Genomic DNA, 18,747 nt, shown 5'->3' on the forward strand with positions numbered 1-18,747 from the left:
GCTTGTTTTGCATTGTTAGCAATTCTGTTGTGGCTGCTAAAGGGTTTTTGAGTTTAGCCCATTTATTACTAAACTATTTGCAGCCCTAACAATGAAACGTGATCATCGCCAAGTTGTTGGGATTGCGGAAATCGAAATTGTTTGCTTGAACAATTATTGACAACTATGCTGTTTCATTCGGAGTAGGGTACAAACTTTTTATAGCTAAATGCAATACTCTGGGTTTTAACAAACTACAATTCAAAGCAATTGTTGTTTTGCCGTTTAGGCCATAAGAAAGCCAACCAAAAAATCTGTACATTATCTAACAAAACAAATGGTTTCATTTAGTACAAATTATTATACATTTATCTAGTTCATTTCATTATATTTGACAATCAGTTGGTGTGCTATTTTAAATAAATTTATTTCAAAAGCATAACATTTAAATCATGTCAAATTAAACAAACTATAATATATAGCTTTGTCGTTCGATTTGTCGGTCTTTTTTCAATTAAGCATTAGAGCGACATGCAAAAATTCAATTAGATGCCATGTCATAGATTTGCTGTCATTCATTGTTTTCTCCTTCTGCATTTGGTAGAAACCATTAAACAATGGATTTATGGAGTAAATCAATAAATGCATTTGACAGGAAATTCGAGTGAGGCAGAGAGTACAACAAATGAACTATGGCACCCAAAGAGTATCCCCCCGCCCGGCACTGCAATCCCTACACCGCCTGGCTCACTCGATTCACTTGTCCACTTTTGTCCTGCCGACCAAAACCCAAAAAGAGTCCGACAAACTAATTCAATCTTTGCCGCTTGTTCACGTTTATCACTGATTTTTTTTGACACCCTCCACCGCCAGCAGCCCCGACTATTCCCAATGCGCCTGTCAGTGTTTTACAGCGAAACGAAGGGGACAAAAGTCCATTTGTGTGAATTGCATTTTTATTTGTATAGAATTTTCATAGCGAGCTTCTACTGGCATTCACACATGTCCCTGTCCCTGTCCCTGTCCCTGTCCTTGTCCCTGTATCTATCCCTGTCCCTGTCCTCCGGCAGGATATTCGACTTTCCATGGGCGGAAATCTGGATGGCGACAGGAGGCGTTGTCTCGTGTTGCTTTGACAGTTTTTTGGCAAACTGCCAGACTGGCCGAGCGAGCCACCGGCAATGGAGTGCACTCATCGAGAACAAAACGGATAGCTACTGCGTTGGGTTTAAAATCCAAAATACCCTCTAATTAAAAAAAATTCAATCTGGAAAAACACAAAAGGCGAGTATGTTGTGTTGCAAAAGCACATAAACCACATTTATGTATCTGATTTAAACGCCAACTTATTATTTCAGCGAAATGTGAAACTCCTTTGTATGCAAATTACCATTGTACTCATAATTTTATGTACAACCAATAATCTATCAAGAATCTAATCATTTATCACAAATCACATTAAGCTATTAATTAAGAGAATTTCATGCGCACTTAGCATATTAACTTTTGCAATGAATGCGAATGGAAATATTATAATACAAAATAGCATTATTCACCATTTACAGGATATGCCTAACCAGTATATTGGTGCATTAGATACGTGAATAGGGCCGAGTTCCGTAGATATAACGATATAGGTAGAGCTAGGGAGATAGAGATAGAACGAAGAATGCGTGCGGAAAATTTAGCACGCTCTACGTGCCATGGCGGCAAATAAAAAATTGAAGTAAATTTGGCAACTGGCTACAGAGTCGTTAGAAGGATCAGGAGCGCGGAGACGTTTTCGGCTGCCACGGGAATCTGTGGCGTCAGTATTGGGTCCCATTCCCATTCCCATTCCCATCACCCCCTCGGCACACAATGAAATCCGCTCAAACCAAGGCCCCAACTCAAGTTCAGCAGTGCGGCAATGCAGTTGAAAGGACAGACACAGAAAGAGACACGGAATCCTGCTGCAGACTGCAGACATTCTGTCGCCAGACTATCGTTATTTTTTTCCTTTCAGCTGCTGTGTATTCAGATGCAGCTTAGACCATTAGCGTTCGTGTTCTTCGATTGGTTGAAACACAAGAAAACCATTGGGATTGCGGTGCAAACTCGGTCAATTACAAATGGGCTACAAACGAGACGTTTTTCCAAACATGGTTAGATCTATCACTACGAGAGTCTTTCGTGGAAAAAATCTTGAATATATATTTTTTACGGAATTGTTCATAAACAATTTCATATTAAGCGACAAACACATATATATGCTTTAAAGTACCAGGATAGTTTAAAATTTCGACATTTACCACAATTTATTGACCAATGATTTAAGACTTAAAGCAAGGGCCTCTACCAACCGCTGCAACGACAACGTATACGCACCGTTGGACAACAACAGCGGCAGGAGCAGAACAACTAGAGCAATCGTCCAACGAGTCTAATGAATGCCCAACTATGGCCAGCTGGGCCACAGCCAACCCACTAGCCTGGCTCGAACTAAAGCAGGAGGAAATATACATTATGGTGGCTGGAAAAGCGTGGCCCGAGCAACTTATTAATATGCAGAGCAGCCAGCAGGTGTCTTTGCTACCGTTTTATGCCACAATTTGCGCCACGTGCGGCTGCTACCGCCGCTTTTCCTGCCGCTGACAAGGCCTTAATAATGCTGCCACTCGACTGCGTTCGCTTGGCTGGCAAAACGATTTCTTTGCTCAGCTGCAGCTCGAAATTAACAATTCGTAGCTCATTTTTCTGCCAGCAGGGTGGGCGTAAATCCATGAAACACGACGCAAGAACGGGGGGCCACTTGCAGCGACAATTAGTTGAGTTATTGGCAGCAAGTTGGTCCTGGGTAGCTACCGCCCCAGACCAATCTTTGGCCAAACCAAGTAATTTTGTAGCTTGACAAACGGCAATCACAGGAAAAAGTCAGATGAAAATGTTCGCCTTACATGTTTTATTGCGTTTCGCAATTGAAGAACGAACTTACGTAAATATCGTGAAAAACGTATATTATTTAAAGGAAATTACAGTTAATATATTTTAAACTTATAAACAACATTTTTTAATAAAATAATATATTACTCCTTATTGAAAATAATTTTTAGCACAATCTATCTATATGAAGGAAATTATATTTGAAGATAACTCTTAACCATTTTCTTTGAGTGTGTTTGGGTAATGTTTTAGCCACCGCATGTGGGACGATGATCGGCTTGTTAGCTGTTCATTCCAACCGCCCTTCCAGCATCTACGGGCACATTTGGGCAAAGGTTTTGAGGAGCCCACTGTCAACGCATAGTTGTTGACCAGGACAACGGCCAGAGCAGCAGCAGGTGTAGAAGTTGCGGCAACCGCAGCAGCAACATCCTCCCTCGGACGCATACTCATATGCTGAGTCCTCTGACAGGTTGGCATACCGGGCCACAGGGCAACTGCATACTGGACCCGACTCTTCTGGTTGGTCAGTCAGCCAGCACAAGGACTTGCAACATGCCACACCGGCAAGAGGCGGGGGTGTAGAAGCAAGGATGAACACTGGCAGATGATGAGCACTAAGCAAAAGTAGCAGTATTAGGAGGAAAATCAGAAGGAGGAGCTGCAATCCCAGCAATCCACAAATTGACTGCTGAACATGTCAAGTGATTGAAACCCTCCTCGAACTCTTCACGACCAGGCCAAAATTGTCCGTCCGATGACATTGCCATAAGGCAATTCTGTGTCCACTGCAGGATGAAGAGACCAATTGAATCAATTACTGCACCAAGCAAAGTCATCCAATTTGGATTGTCTGAAATCTGATTTCATTTTAATATGATTATAAAGCCGATCACGTTTAGACATAACACAACCAGTACACATATTTTGCACACAAATTCCATTTAATAGATACCGACTACTTCACATTATAGTATCTGCTTTTAAGACCTTAAAAAAAAAAAAATAGAAAAACAAACCCAAACCAAGCAAGCAATTTGCCTTCTATGCAGCCCATCGTTATCCAATTACTTTTAAATGCAAGAACCTAAAACGCTATAGACAAACAACAACCACTCATCACAAACTTTTATGTTATCCACAGCCACAACGACATTTTCATTAGGTTTCCATGATTTTTGTCTGTGTATACGTAACGCAATTTGAAGAAGAACTTATTGCACATACGCAGTGGTGAACGGACTTCAGCATTCATCCTGGCAATTTCCACGATTCGTCGCAGTGTTTTTTTTTTTCTTCTCTAGATTTTTTGTTGCCTTTTTTTCGGTAGTCACGGCTGCATCTGACATTTCTTGATATCATCTCTTTTTTGTCGTATTCAACTCTGAATGTAACTGCGGCGGTAACTTGCACCGAAGCATCAGCTTCAGAAACGATGGTAGCAGAGGAAAAGCTATAAACCTGCTCAATGCACAAGGTTTCGCAGCCCAGGGAAATGTCAACGAAAGCTACAAAAATGCAAAATACATTGGCAAAAACGGAACAAAACCATAAAAAAAGGAGAATTATATACAGCAGGGAAGGGGGAAATGTAGAGAAGAATTCACGCCAAATGAAATCTGCAACGAGTCTGACGCATTTAGCTGTCAGTTTGTCTTAGCGAGTCGGTCGTAGGATGTGCCGTCGTCATGTCTCGTTGTGTCGCTCTGCTTCTCCGAATCCAAAGGATCCTGGGCAGAAGGCGAGGCAGGATGGTTATCCAGCCAAACCGAGGCAACGCGAAACGCAATGCGCGTAAAATAAACAAATTTCCGCAGACGACACTCAACTATGCAAACTGTAATTGGAGCAGGCAGCGGGTGGGCGAAATCCAAGTCGATCCGAGTCGAGCTGAGAGATGCTGGTGGGTGATTTTGGTGGGTGGCGAAAGCGCAGGTAAAACCTTTGGCCAAAACCAAAAACTGAAACTGAAATTCAACGAAATAAAACAACAACAATCAGGGCAAAGAAGAAGTTTTTAATAGGGGCCATGGGAATCCAAGCATATCCTGTAAAATCTTTTGAGATGTGTATATTTATGAGGTTTTTTTTGTGGAGATTTTTATCACACATTTGAATGATTTTTACACATTTCAGGGACACCACAAAATAATCTTACGAACTGTAACCATTATTCATATATTTTCTAAAGCTAATTAACCACCAAACTATACTTTTAACTAAAATCTACAGGGTATGCACGGGGAAATTGTAACTCAAAGCTAGCGTGGGTGAGCGCAATGGATGGTGGCAAGAGGTCGCTAGGATCCACAGGATTCGCGCTGGATTCACATAACGCAAGACAGTTGGCGGTAAGGGTGGCGATGGCAAAAAGTAAGGGAAGCGGTATCCAAAAATAAGGAAAAGGATAGCGGTGAGAGAAATGTTTCTGCAAATGCAATATTGTTATGCTGTAATGGTATAAAATGTATGCATATGTTTTACACAGGATACAGGATGCTGCAAACGAGACATGACCGAGGAATGGAAAACAGCCAGAGCAACTGTTGGAAAGGAAAAGGATCACAGGAAGGCAGGAAGCCGCCGCTTTGCTGCCTCCGTTGGCGGAAAATTAAAGAAAACAACATCGTGGAATTCGCATACGCCAACGGAGAAGCAATAAAAAGGATAGCGAAAACGAGAATGAAAATTGAATGAGGAACACAATTCCCATTTTGTCTCAGACTATGAAATAGATCCGGTTACTCTCGTTTGGTCTCCGGCTCAGACGGATTGAAGGATGGCTCCTGAGTCAAGCATCCACGATGCTCACTGGTCCACCGGTGGATTTCAATTCAGTAATTTAAGGCGGACTTAAAAAACTAGCTGCATGAATTTAGAGTTCAAATTGGCGTATCTGCGGAGGAATGTCATCATAAAGTTATTCTTCTTCCAGTAAAACCCATTAAAAACTATGCTCCTGTGGCGCGCATCTCAGATATTTATCTACTAACTTTATTGCTAAACTAACTAATTTCCTTTGAATAGGTTTCTACTTCAAAATGTGTAGAAAAACTTACTTGTCTTATCTTACAAATTGGTAGAATAGAAGAAAGAACTAAAGAAGCCAAGCTGCAAGTGTAAAATCCAATCAAGTTAGCCTAATTAAAAAACGCCCGACTACAAACTCAATCACTAAATGCCATTTTGAATGCCTTTTCTACTTAAGCTTTCCCTTGTTTGGGATGGTACTCTTCTCTCTATTTGCAAAGTCAAACAAAGCCAGAAAGGCCAAAGAACTGAAACTGTAAACTATGCTAATTGACAAAGAACAAAGTGCAACAAAAGCGAGAGCGGAAACAAACTGAATTTAAAGTCAATCAAACAAAGAGGATTACGTGTAAAATAACTACAATTTTTGGGAACTAGTGAATATTCTGGAAATTTTGATTAGAATTATTACTAATGGTGATAACCTTTACAAACAGTTTTGCAATATATTTTTACAAGATCTAGTTACCTGATACGAATTTTTGACTGCCCTTAAAATTATTACTCTTTTTTTTAACAACTAAGGAATATAAGACTTTGAAATGGGATATAGCCAATGCTTTGTTGAGATAAAGAAGAATAGCTTCAGATTAATACTGATGTGCATAATTCTCTACGTATTAATAAATTTTCGAGAACAAGTTGAACATAAAATGAAAGAACAGCCGCCTATAGAAGGAAAACCGGATAATAAGATGCTATTTGTGAACTCCTCACAATGCCAGATAAATTCCATGGATCCTTTTTCTCCCACGGCGATGTACCACATGACACCGATGCCCTCATCTGCGTGCCCTATGATCAAACTGATGAAGCCCCAATCCATTGACGGAATGAACTATCTGTACTTGATCGCCAGTGCAAAGGAGCTTTGGAAAAAGCTAGGAGTTCGGAGGTTAAGCGATATCTTTTGCGCCTACAAACGCTTCGTGCGGTTTAATGACTTTGTGAATATCTACTTTGAATCGACATTGTTTCGCTTTAGCAAATTGAGAAATTTCACAAAGGTAGATTCCGGTAATATAACTCTGCGTGTTTGGTGCTGGATGGACTATGGTCGTCTAGTGTATCACGATGTCTTTATATTTCTACCATTCCCAAACCCTCAAAAGGTTAATAATTCAGCGCCAGTGAAACGTCTTTCAGTTCTAATACTGGGTATAGACTCTATTTCCCACATGCATTACCAGCGATACTTCAGGTTAGTAGTTAAAAAGTTTTAATTGCATAATTTTATCAAAGGGCCGTTGTTTAATTGTTCTTTTGTTTATTCGTTTTGTGTGAAACAAACAAAAGAAAAACATAGCGTCGATATCACCAGTTATCCAATTAAAACATAAATGAACTTCGATTGCAATAATAAAAAACCACCGACATTTATATGTCGCAGCAATTCAACAACAAAAGGATTCGCTAGTAAATATTTCAAAATACTTTCTGATTGTCAAAAATACGCTAGGAGCCCTTCTTACATAGCAAATACGCCAAACAATATAAATAATTCTATTAAATTTACAGTCGAGTAAGGGACTTGATAGAAGGTTTGCCACACACTGAACTATGGGGCTACAACCGCGTCGGGCAAAATTCGTATCCGAATCTGATTCCATTGCTTAGCGGTCAGAGTGTGGATGAAGTGGAGGCCAAAAGTGGCTGTTACGGAGCAAGCGGAGGGACCAATTTCGATCGGTGCCACCTTCTGTGGCATGATTTTCAGGCTGCTGGCTATGCCACCATTTTTGGCGAGGATTCCCGTGTAGCGGGAACCTTTACTTATGTGAGACCCGGCTTTAAGAAAAGACCAACTGACTTTTATTTGCGAAGTGTGATAAACGAGATCCACATGAGATCAACTTATTTCGCACGAGGACCACTTGAAATCAAATGCAGTGGCGATCGAGTATATCATCATGTTCTGTACGACTTTATCTACCGTTTGCTGCCCCATATGCAGGCAAGAATGTACGATCGAGGATTCTTTGCATTTTTTTGGCAGACAATGGGCGTTCACGATTATTTTCAGTACGGGGAGCGGGCCGACTGGGAGTACTATAGGATTATGCGCGCCTTAAAAAGACGAAAAATCCTTGAGAGGACCCTAGTCCTAATTGTGTCTGATCATGGCCTGCGATATGGTCCTTTTGTGGACACATTTCAGGGCATGAGAGAAACATCGCTGCCCATAATGGTTGCTATATATCCACGATCGCTAAGGGAACGCTTTCCGTTGGCCTTCGCAAATCTTGAAGCCAACGCCCATCGCCTAGTGACCACCTACGATCTGCACGAGACCCTTAAAGATGTGGTCGATCTGGAAAACCTTAGTGACGAGCGGATTTTGAATCGTACTCTGCGACTGCGAAACAATCACAACGTTTCATTATTCCTGCCCATTCCTGAGGAGCGTAGCTGCTTCTCTGCCCGCATTCCGCTTCACTATTGCCAATGCGATGGATATGTCAAGATACCGTGGAATGTGCGTAGTATCCAGCGGATTGCCAAGCTCGCTGTGGCCAACATCAATCGACTGCTTGCACCCTATCCACAGTGTGAACAGCTGGAATTGCTCAATGTGGAGGATGCCTATCTGAGAAAACAACACAAGCTCAATAAAACGATCATTGTGCGACTGGTGACGCAACCAGGAAATGGCCATTTTGATGCCACGGTCCTTTCCAAAAATGAAACCTCGCTGCAAGGACCTATCACAAGGACTGATCAATACAGACACCAATCATTTTGCGCCCGAGAAGCTCCCATCGAGATTTATTGCTATTGTTCTTAGATTCAGTTGTCTTCTGTCTTCGCATCTAAAAGTTACAAATTGCATTTTAAAAACCACCAGAGTAACGAAGGAACTAAATGACTATGTTTTTAATAAAGCAAATAAACAAATACATTTCAGAGTATCATTTTTAGAATTGAGATGCCCATGGAAACAAACATCATTGACTCATAAAAACCACAACTATCAGTGGTTTACTGATTAAGTTGCCAACAATGTGCAGGTATAAATTACAATACAAATTTGTATATATATATATTAACTTCTCTTTTTTTGTGAACCACAATGAGTAATGATATTGCAATTTTATTTAGAAATGCTTAATTTATTTATACATAAAAAATTTAATTAATTTAAATTAGACTGAACTATTTATTTATCGCTTCAAATTGGACATTTAAGAGGTTGTTAAAACTCCCTTGTCTGTAGCAATAAAGCAAGCAATGAAAATGAGGAAAAACTACCGCTGCGCCAAGAACCTGGAACCAGAACCAGAGTAGCTGGCATTAGGATAAATGGCTAGCAAATGTGTTTAGATTTCTCTTAATTTCATTTACCGCATATAAACAACCAGGCACTTAACTAGAGCTGTTTTTGCGACAAACTGTCAACAGATGGCGCCGTTGTGTCTCGCCATGCATGCAAGTCGGAGATAATCGCGTGCCACGGGATTTTCTCTATAAAGTCATATGCTGTCGTGAACAATTCTTAAGTTCTTAAGTAAATTAGATACAAATTTACAAAAAAGAAATAATTAAAATAGGCCACCGAATTCATGCTTTTATTTTTGGTGATTCATTAGCGATTTAATCTATCTTAAATTAAAATAATAACCATAAATGACTACCATAAAGGTTGTTGCTATTCTTGGCAATACAATTCGCTCACGTGGTCACCTCTAATGCAAACGTCAGTTGTGAAAGACAGAGACAGTGCGACTGGCACACATATGGCGGGCATACACATTTGTCGTCGCTCTGCTGTAATTAATAATAATTTGCATTCACAGTTTGCAGTTCAGCGCCCCGTGCGAGATTTCATTTTAATTAAATTATGTGCAGCCTTGTCGACGAGTGCGGGTGCCTGTGTTCATGTGCTCATGTGGTGCCTGCTCAGTGGTTGAGGAGGCGTGGCTACTACAAGATAACGCTTGGAAGTGGGCGGTTTGGTGGTTGGGCAATGTGCGATGGGTGGCGCCCGATGCTGGCACTCCACTTGCAACATGCAGCATGCATAAATTATTAGCGCTATCTGTTGTCATTTAAGGTTCGCCTTAGTTTAGTTAAATTCAGTTCAGTTACGCGTGTTTGTGTGTGCTTACAACACCCACAATAATCGCAATAACAATGACTGGAACCACGATAACCATGTTATCAGCTACCACAACAAGGACTCAAGTAGAGGTGCTGATGGTGGTGGTTGCAACCTGCATGAGTGATGGCACCATATTGTTGTAAGTTTTAATTACATTTCTCTCAATTATGGAGTATAGCATTCTCAAATTTAGGCAACAGCTAAGCTGTTTTGGATAATATAATAAGTTGGGTACTCAACTCTTTTTACCATAAACTCTAATTGGCAAAAAGTTTTTTTTAACTATCTCTTTAATTATATGTTCGCACTTCCAACATAAATTACCTCACAGCAAATTTTAAACACAGAAAGCCCTTTCATTCATCTCTGCTGCATGGCGCAACATGTCGCATACTTAATATCACGCATACGAACCGTTGACGGTTATAACATCACAAAGCGCAAACTTCATTTCGGAAAACGGATGGCCCTGCTGAGGGACGAGGCGAAGGATTTGGTACCGAACTGAGCGGGTTAGGGAGTCAGAGGGTAGCCGGACTCGTGGCAAATGCCATTAAGAGCTTTTGACCAGAACGCGTCGTAAATCAAGTCACTTTAATTCAATAACAAGTTCCCCAGAGTGGCCCAGAGGTTCCAACCAGCCCGCTGTAACCGTTGTAGCCTCCCGCACCGATGGCCCCTCAATTCGGCACAATGTGCAGATGTTGCCATTTGGTTTTGGGCCCGGTCCGTGGACATTGATTTCGTTTATCTGCGATGCCAAATTATTCATTTGGACCACAGACAGACGAACAGAGATAGAGATACACAGAGACAGAGAGGTAGAGAGAAATAGAAGCAATATTGGTTAGACCAAGCATTTTGCTGGCCAAGTAATTTGGCACAATTTGATTTTGAGTTTGGACCAAAAACAATCGAAGCAAACTTTGGCTGCCTTTTGGCATTTCCAATTGTCTTCAATGTAATTCAAATGTTTTTCTGTGTGCTTGCTGCTGCTGTTGCCATTTAATTTCGATTTGGTATAGAAGCCTGTTCAACCTTGAACAAGTTTACACAATGCTAAATAAATTACACAACGACAATAGCGACAGGCAGAACAACAATAAAGAGAACTTTTAAACTCTGCTCAAGTGTCAAGCAATTGTTGAATTTATGTTTTGCATTTTCCCTCTTAGATTTATTTGCAATGCAAATCTCAAGCACAATTAATAGCAATTATGGATCATTGAAGTTGCGTAATGGAAAGGGACAAGAAAATGAAGCCGGAAAAGGACGAAGGCAAATTTCGTTTTTTATTTGCACATTTTCCTGCATAATTATTGTTATTTATTGTGCGAGTATATCTTACTTACTTTCCAATTGAGATTTATTACGGGAAAATGTTTTGTCATCTGCTCTCAATGAAATTGAATAAATCATGGTATTGTCAATTCATCCAAATAATTTTGAACAACTGAATAATGATTAGATTGCTAAAAAGTTCCGATATTAAAAGCGTATGTTAGATTTCATAAGAATAAATTTTAAATGTGTTTGATATTTCTACGTAAGAGAAGAGTATGATTTATTAATCTATGTGCAACAGATTAAATAAAGCTAATTTCATTGGTTCTTGAGTTGAAATTTAATTTGGGTGTAACTACATATCTGACCCTTTGTGCTGCTACATGCGGGCCAATTGTGGTTAACACACACAAACTTGACTTCTGGGCAGACACATATGTGTGTTTAGGCTATGATTTAAGCAACCACAATGGAAGTATGACATGCACCATATCCCGGCATCATGTCCCCCGTTTTCCTTTTTCACATCTCTAGCTGATGGCTTTGGCTAATCGCACTGTCATTGCGTTAACCGCATTTCGTTTATTTGCCGCATTGCATTAAATGACCAAATTAGTGGGTGGACAATGGGTGGCATGGTTTTATATCGGGTGTTGGCATAGCATCGATAAGAATGCTGCCACAGGGTTCGTTCTAATGCGTTTTCCATGGCATATTTCATTATCAATTTGCATTGAAATCAATTTGCGGAGGGGGGGAGAGGAATTTTCCCAATGTCCGAAAACCAATCGCATTTAGACGGTTTGCATAGTTTGCGGGCATCATTCGAGCTTTAAACATTTCGAACAACCAATACCAGAATTTCGAACATTGGTCTGCCTGAACTTTGGATGCATTTTAACTGATTAGATTTAAAAAATGGGTGTAGGGTCAATTGAAAACTAGACTGGACTGGGTCGCAGACAACTTTGGTATCTGAGTGATTGGACAAGAGTTAGGGCATGCAACGTTTAAAACGAAAGTATGCGAGACTAAAACACTTATATTTTGGCTTTGACTTACTTTTGTTTGACGATTTAATTCTGCAAAAAATTAAGAAAAATATTGATAAGTTTTTTCATATATATTTTTTTAAGGGTATAGATTAGTCTGCCTTACAGGGCATGTAATCTTACAATCAAATGACCTAATCCCTACAACGAGTAGCTCCAGTTACCTACTTACATACATACATACATGTTAGACACCCACAAAAATATCCACTCAGCCCCAACCCGAAAAGCCACAGCTTTCTATAGAGTAACATTGCCACCCACCGGAACGAGCTACTGACAATGGCAAAATCTATAAACTATTGAATTGCAAATTTCGCATAGAGTCAAAAGAAAATTTTTGCAATGTAAATTAACAGCCAACGAAACTGGTCAAAAGAGCAAAAAAAAAACAAAAAAAGAACTGAAATCAGAAATCGACGACAATAAGAGAGAGGGGGCGATGTAAGAACAACGAGAATAGAAGACCAAAGTCAGTTGCTGACCCATACCCGCCCACTTCGCCGCCCCCGATTGCTTTCAGTGGAGAAGAGAATTGTGCTGTGAAATAATCCGCAACGACAAATATGCGCGCTGTTTTATATGTGTCTGTTAGCCATGTTTGTAGGAATGAGTCTGTGTGCGTGTAAGTGTGTGCAGCGTGGCCAGTTGGTTAGCCAAGTATCGCACAAAGCCGTGTGCTGTGCAAGTATTTTGTATTTTCGGAGCCAGTTACCCAGACCCCAATAACAACAGCAACAAAAGCAGTAGGTAACTGCCACAGCAGCCACTGGCAAACCACACACATAAACCGGTTCAACGAAATTCCAGACAGCAGCCGTCGTCGCCAAAAGAGTAAAAGAGGCCCCCAGTCTCAGTTCCAGCCTCGTTTTCAGATTCAGCCGCTGTCTGCCGTCTCTTTCTCGGACTTGGATTCTGTCCCAGTCCCCGTTTAAGCCACCATCGACGAGCCCAAGACATGGCTAGCGCACAGCAGCCGGCACTAAATGTCAAGCAAGTGAACGGTTTGCAGTTGGAGGGCGGCTGTCCAAAAATGGGAGTGGAGTAGAGTGGAGCAAAAAGGGTTTCAGTATTGTAGAAATAGGATTCTAGACTCGACTTAATTAGCTTCCGTAAAGGTTATCGCACTCTCGTAGTTCAATATCGTTAATCTTCAAGACTTTTAAATTTGTAAACAGGAAACAAGCAGGACAGCACCAAAGAACTCCAAATGCGATTCCATTAGAAAATACAGCTAAGTGTAAGAAAATAAATCTAAGAATCGAGATCTAAGAAAACAACCAACACCAAGCGGTTGATGAATGGTAGTCCTTTGTCTGCTCAATTCCGTAGCCAATATACTATATCTGCAAGCTATCCTTTAACTAATTCAATAGTAAACTAAAAATATGATGCCTGGTAAATGACTATTCCTAAACAGACCTCCATTTCCTTAATGACACACAAAAGTATCCAACAAAAGCCAAGTATTAATAGTCACCAATGAAAGCCATACCAGGACATATAGCAGCTCAAAAAATCCAGAAAAGTATGAAAGGGAATGCTTGCTTTTGACAAGTCAGACCTGTATCTAAATCTCCAATTACTATACCAAATCATATTTCAATATCCTTAATGGATCTTTAATGGAACGTGGAAGTATTCGACAAAAAGAAAAGGTTAATAAAAACCGGCATACCTACATATATAGCGAGTACTTACTCGCTTACATATATCAGTTATATAATCACGTTTATTTCTCTCTTTTTCTCCAAAGCCGGCGACAACTCCGAACGAATGGCGACGGCAAATTTGTTGTAATCAATATGAACTGGCGTCTGGCAGCCGCCTCAGATAACTCCACACGCACACACACATAACACACAATCTGCCAACAGGCCATAAACGAAGGAGTGTGTGTGTTAGTGTGGAAAAACAGATTTGTGAAAAATGTGGAAAATGGCAAGAAATGAAATCGATGGTTCCACAATCCACAGCAGGAACCATTGCGTTATATTGCAAAATATAAGTGTTCGGTGGCAGAGGCAAGGGAAATGGAAAATGGGAAATGTTAGCTGCCCAACATCTTGTGTGTGTTTGTGCTTGTGAATGTGTGTGTGTGTGTTACATGCGTCAGCCATTATGATAAATCGCACCTTTTATTGCAGCATCAGCGCCTTGGTAACTGATTCATAAAGGGTGCCTAGGGCGGGCTTGATTTTCAGATTTTGCTCGATTCGTTTGGATTTGGCCAAATAGACAAACGATACCTCGCCGAAGAGAGATGTATGCACACGTTAAAAAAAAAAGAAGACTGAATGTGCGAATATGACATCATTCGACGATGTCGCTTTTCCTCAACTTTTATACTTTTTTCGCTTTTCCATATCTGGTACAACATCGCCTCCATCGTCTTTCCTTCACTCTTACAACTTTGCTGTGTGCCTTGCTGCAATTACGAATACATATTTTTGATAGACTTGCTTAAGCCGAGCAAAAAATGTGATAAACGACCTGGTAAAAGGAGAAAAACGCGAAGGGGCAAGGAGATTGTTCAACGCAAGTGGAGCAATTTTTATAACAGAAACCCACATATATGTATGCAAAAAATCCACGAGGAATTTAGAGCAAACAAAGTGACTCTAAAGCAAAGCGAGGTACTCCAGATAAGTTCATGAGAATCACTCATAAGTAGATTGCAAAAAAAAAAAACGAAGGGGATAAACTTCAAGAGATCACTTGACTTTGGATACAGTTCTTGGTGTGCAAAGTGTTTTATCGCTCATTAGATGATAGCATGACAAGTTCTCGAGCACTTGACGGGTAAGTGGGATAAACTTATAATTCAATTTTAAACATATACAATTCCCAGCGTAATAAAATATTAAGCGTTGTAAATTCAATCGGCAAAACTCATTGCCGCCATCCGCCAACATTTTCCAACTGAAGTTTGAAAGCAAAGTTAAAAATGCATTTCGCTTGAAATTCTAACAATATTTTCCGGCAACTTTGTTGACATTGCAACATGTGAGAATTTGAAAGTTTCGGCAACGAACCGCTCCATGATGCATGACCAGATCCCAACCCTTCCACCATCATCCGCCCGAACCAAACCGAATGCAGTGCAACCTCCGTGCCATCAATATGTTACCTCAAAATGTTTTTGCTGTCGCACTGCCCCATTAAACATTCATCATTTTCCATAGCCATCCGTCATCAATGCGTGGAAAAGTTAACGCCAAGAGACGAGGAGCGAAAATGGTCCGTTGGTTGGAGGATGGTACAAGAGTAATGGGGATGTGATGCAGCAGGGCTAAAGGAAAACGAAAACAAAGATATAAAAAGACCGACATCGGTCAGCGGGCTCACACACGCTCACACAAATAGTGCAAAACACTCAGTTCGCTGACTGATACTCGCACAAACCCACAAACATTTATCGAAATATTTCACACGCATTCGAGCCGAAGAAATGTGTGGTAACATTGTAACAAACAATTACAAAACAACAAGCTCTTTTGCCGTGATCGAAGATTTAACACACTGGCACATTTTTCATTTTTACATGGTATAAATACATATATAAAAAATCTGATTCAAAGATGACTTTTAAAATCGAGGGCTACGAGAGTTTTTTAAGAGTATTCAAGAATGTGTTGCAACAAAAGTTATCTTTCCAACCGAAAGTATAAAAAGTGCAACGAGAAATCCAAACACCGATAAAGTGCATTGAAAATCTGCAGGTGAGAACCAAAGTGAAGTGAAAGCCACAGACTGCACTGGAAAAACCCTTTATTCTGAGCTTTGCATTCGAACGGAGTGAAATGTGGATTCCCAGAGCCAAGCTCAAAAACTAATGGAGAGGCACACCTGCGAATAAGGTCAATGGAGTTACGGAAGAAATGGGTAAGTCGCAACACGATAGAGTGAAAAGTAGACCCCAGCAAATACATTGGTCCAATGTCACACGAAGAAATTGTTGCTCTTTTTTCGTTACCGGTATTTTATTTGCTCTTGCGGTTAGCACCAGCATCAGAAATCAAAGCTCTACTTTTGCCTGACCCATTCATTACCATAAAAAGCGGAGGGGGCTAATTCCAGTTGATGAGGTGCAGGGGATGGAGGAGCGGAAACAGGTTTCGTCATCATCACTGCAGAACAAGAATATTCATTGGCATCTCCGGGGGACAGCGAAAGTGGTGCCATAGAAAGTTGGCAACTCGACTTTGAGTCGCTTTTTTTTTTTTTTTTTTTTTTTTTTGCTTAGCCACACAAACGCACACAATCACGCAGGCCGAGAACTTTTTAATTAGACACTAAACTGCAACTGTCACGGGACCCTTAGTCGTTTATTTCTTTCCGCTAAAGAAGAAAGTAGCTCATTATCCTGCTGATTAATAAGGAAAACAATATATTGTAGGTTAAGGCAGTGGATGGATACGATTTGAATTACCTTTAAATGTAACATAATCAGTACTAGTTTAAATTAAGTTAAGCATTTCGGCTAACTATCAAATGCTGAAATAGATTTATTTATGAGCTACGATTTAAGCACTTTGCTTATTTATCCCTAAAATCCTGCCCATCATAGAGTATTATCCAATGCGAACCCATTCCCTGCAGAATACCACCTGTCACGCTCCAAACGATCAAGTAACTGACTGACAGTTGGCTAACTGGAACAAGTCGGTGACTGAAAAATGCCCGCCAGGCAGGAAACAAGAATTCGAAAAAACACGGTTTTCAAAGTGCAAAAAGTGCTGAGCCCAAGATGAAAGTTTAACAGCATTTAGCTGAACAGGCACAAAGTTGGCAGGCGGCAAGAATATAAAAAAAAAAGTGGGGAGCCCGTGGGCGAAGGACTTGCAAAATGGCGGAGGATGGAGTGTGATGACTGGGATTCTGAGCTGACTGAATGGGATCAAACAATTCGCTAGTTTACACCTTGGACTCATTTAATTATATTCATTGTACCAGTCTCTCATTAGTCACTCCGCACCGCCCGCCCCCCTCATTACGCCAACCCCTCTCGAAATATTCCATCCGTGGCTCTCTTCCTTCCTTGGACATAACAACAACCAGTTGGCAAAGTTTTGTGAAATTTCTTGAACAAGTGACCCATAAGTTGGGCCAGCCATCAAGAAGGCAGCCAGACCAAGCAAGTATCCTGAATGGAAACCTCTCCTCCCTTTCCATTTCTCGGTGGAAGCCCCTCGCATCTTCCGACACCTCCTTTAATCCTCCTTCGCAACGCTACCTAATGAATATGCTGCCTTAGGGCCAACTCAGGGCGTCTCGGCCACGTTTACTTAGCAAACTCGAACGGTGTTGGCGTATACGTGGCTCTAATTGCTTTGTTAGACACCGCTGGGGCCAAATATGATGGTTCTGGGAGGAGTTGCTGGCGGAGAAGTTCGGTTCTAACTGAGAGAGTTGGTGGCAAAGTTTGCTTGCCGCAGGATATGCATTTTGCATGTGGGTCTTTAATTTAATCAGAGAGGGGATATGATATCTTCAAGTAAGTAATTTTATTTCCACCTAGTTTCAGGCAATGTAACGTAATGTTTGCTTAAGGGATTTACGTGACAGAAGAACAATTAGGCAGCAAAATCACATTTAAAGTTTTTCTACAATTTCATATCCATATGCAATCGACTTCAATCACTAGAACTTCTCATTCAACCCTCGAAAGGAGGAATTGGGCGGAGTGCCCATCTATCCGACCGGATTCGCACAAGTCTAAAGTCCCGAGGCTGGCAATTATAAATACTCTTCCACGCTGCGTTGGCGTTTAACAGGAAAACATCACAGGACACTTCACTAATCTCCAGGACAGCACCAAGTCCATGTCAACACCGGAAAAGTTGTGGGTGGGGGAAAAGCGGAGGCGGGTCACTGCTTTGCCCCAGGCAATCAAACTTCGACTTCATTTGACAACTTTAATGGAGTCCGAGGCGAAGCAGCAGTTTGAAAAAGTTGATTATTGCATTACCGCTGACCGTTGACTAAACTTTGTATTACATAACTACTCTGTTGGCTCAACTTCATTCAGCCCCTTCCCCCTTTTTCCCGCCAGTGTTTTCCCACAGCGCTAGGCCACTGCCCATTGTCACTCATAAATGTTAAACAAATTGTGTGGAGATTAGTCTTGTGGTCACACACTTTCTAATACTCTACTCGAGGAAAAGTAAATGAATTTCTGACCTAGGAAATTATGAAAATTTAGCATTAATTAAGAGGAAATATCTATAGGAAATATTAATTATTATTATAAATATATCTGCAGTCCTATAAATAAATGCTCTATATTAGATATATATAAATACACATGTAGAAAAATATGATTTTGAAAACGAAACAGTATGATAACATTTAAGCTAAGCTGACATAAATGCAATAATA

The 18,747-nt window shown here is 40.6% G+C and overlaps 2 protein-coding genes across 2 annotated transcripts in view; one reads left to right on the forward strand and one right to left on the reverse strand.

The window, feature by feature from the left end:
* The window catches only part of Cad87A (Cadherin 87A), a 55,618-nt gene that overhangs the window by 31,302 nt on the left and 5,569 nt on the right, over positions 1-18,747 (reverse strand). The gene's annotated exons all lie outside the window — the stretch shown is intronic.
* CG14731 (uncharacterized protein) lies at positions 6,449-8,827 on the forward strand. The gene is made up of 2 exons (NM_141873.3): positions 6,449-7,132; positions 7,450-8,827. The coding sequence occupies exons 1-2, from the start codon at positions 6,474-6,476 to the stop codon at positions 8,714-8,716; spliced, it is 1,926 nt and encodes a 641-aa protein (NP_650130.1). The 5' UTR covers positions 6,449-6,473; the 3' UTR covers positions 8,717-8,827.

The sequence above is a fragment of the Drosophila melanogaster genome, chromosome 3R (genome assembly GCF_000001215.4).
Source record: "Drosophila melanogaster chromosome 3R".
NCBI lineage: Eukaryota > Metazoa > Arthropoda > Insecta > Diptera > Drosophilidae > Drosophila > Drosophila melanogaster.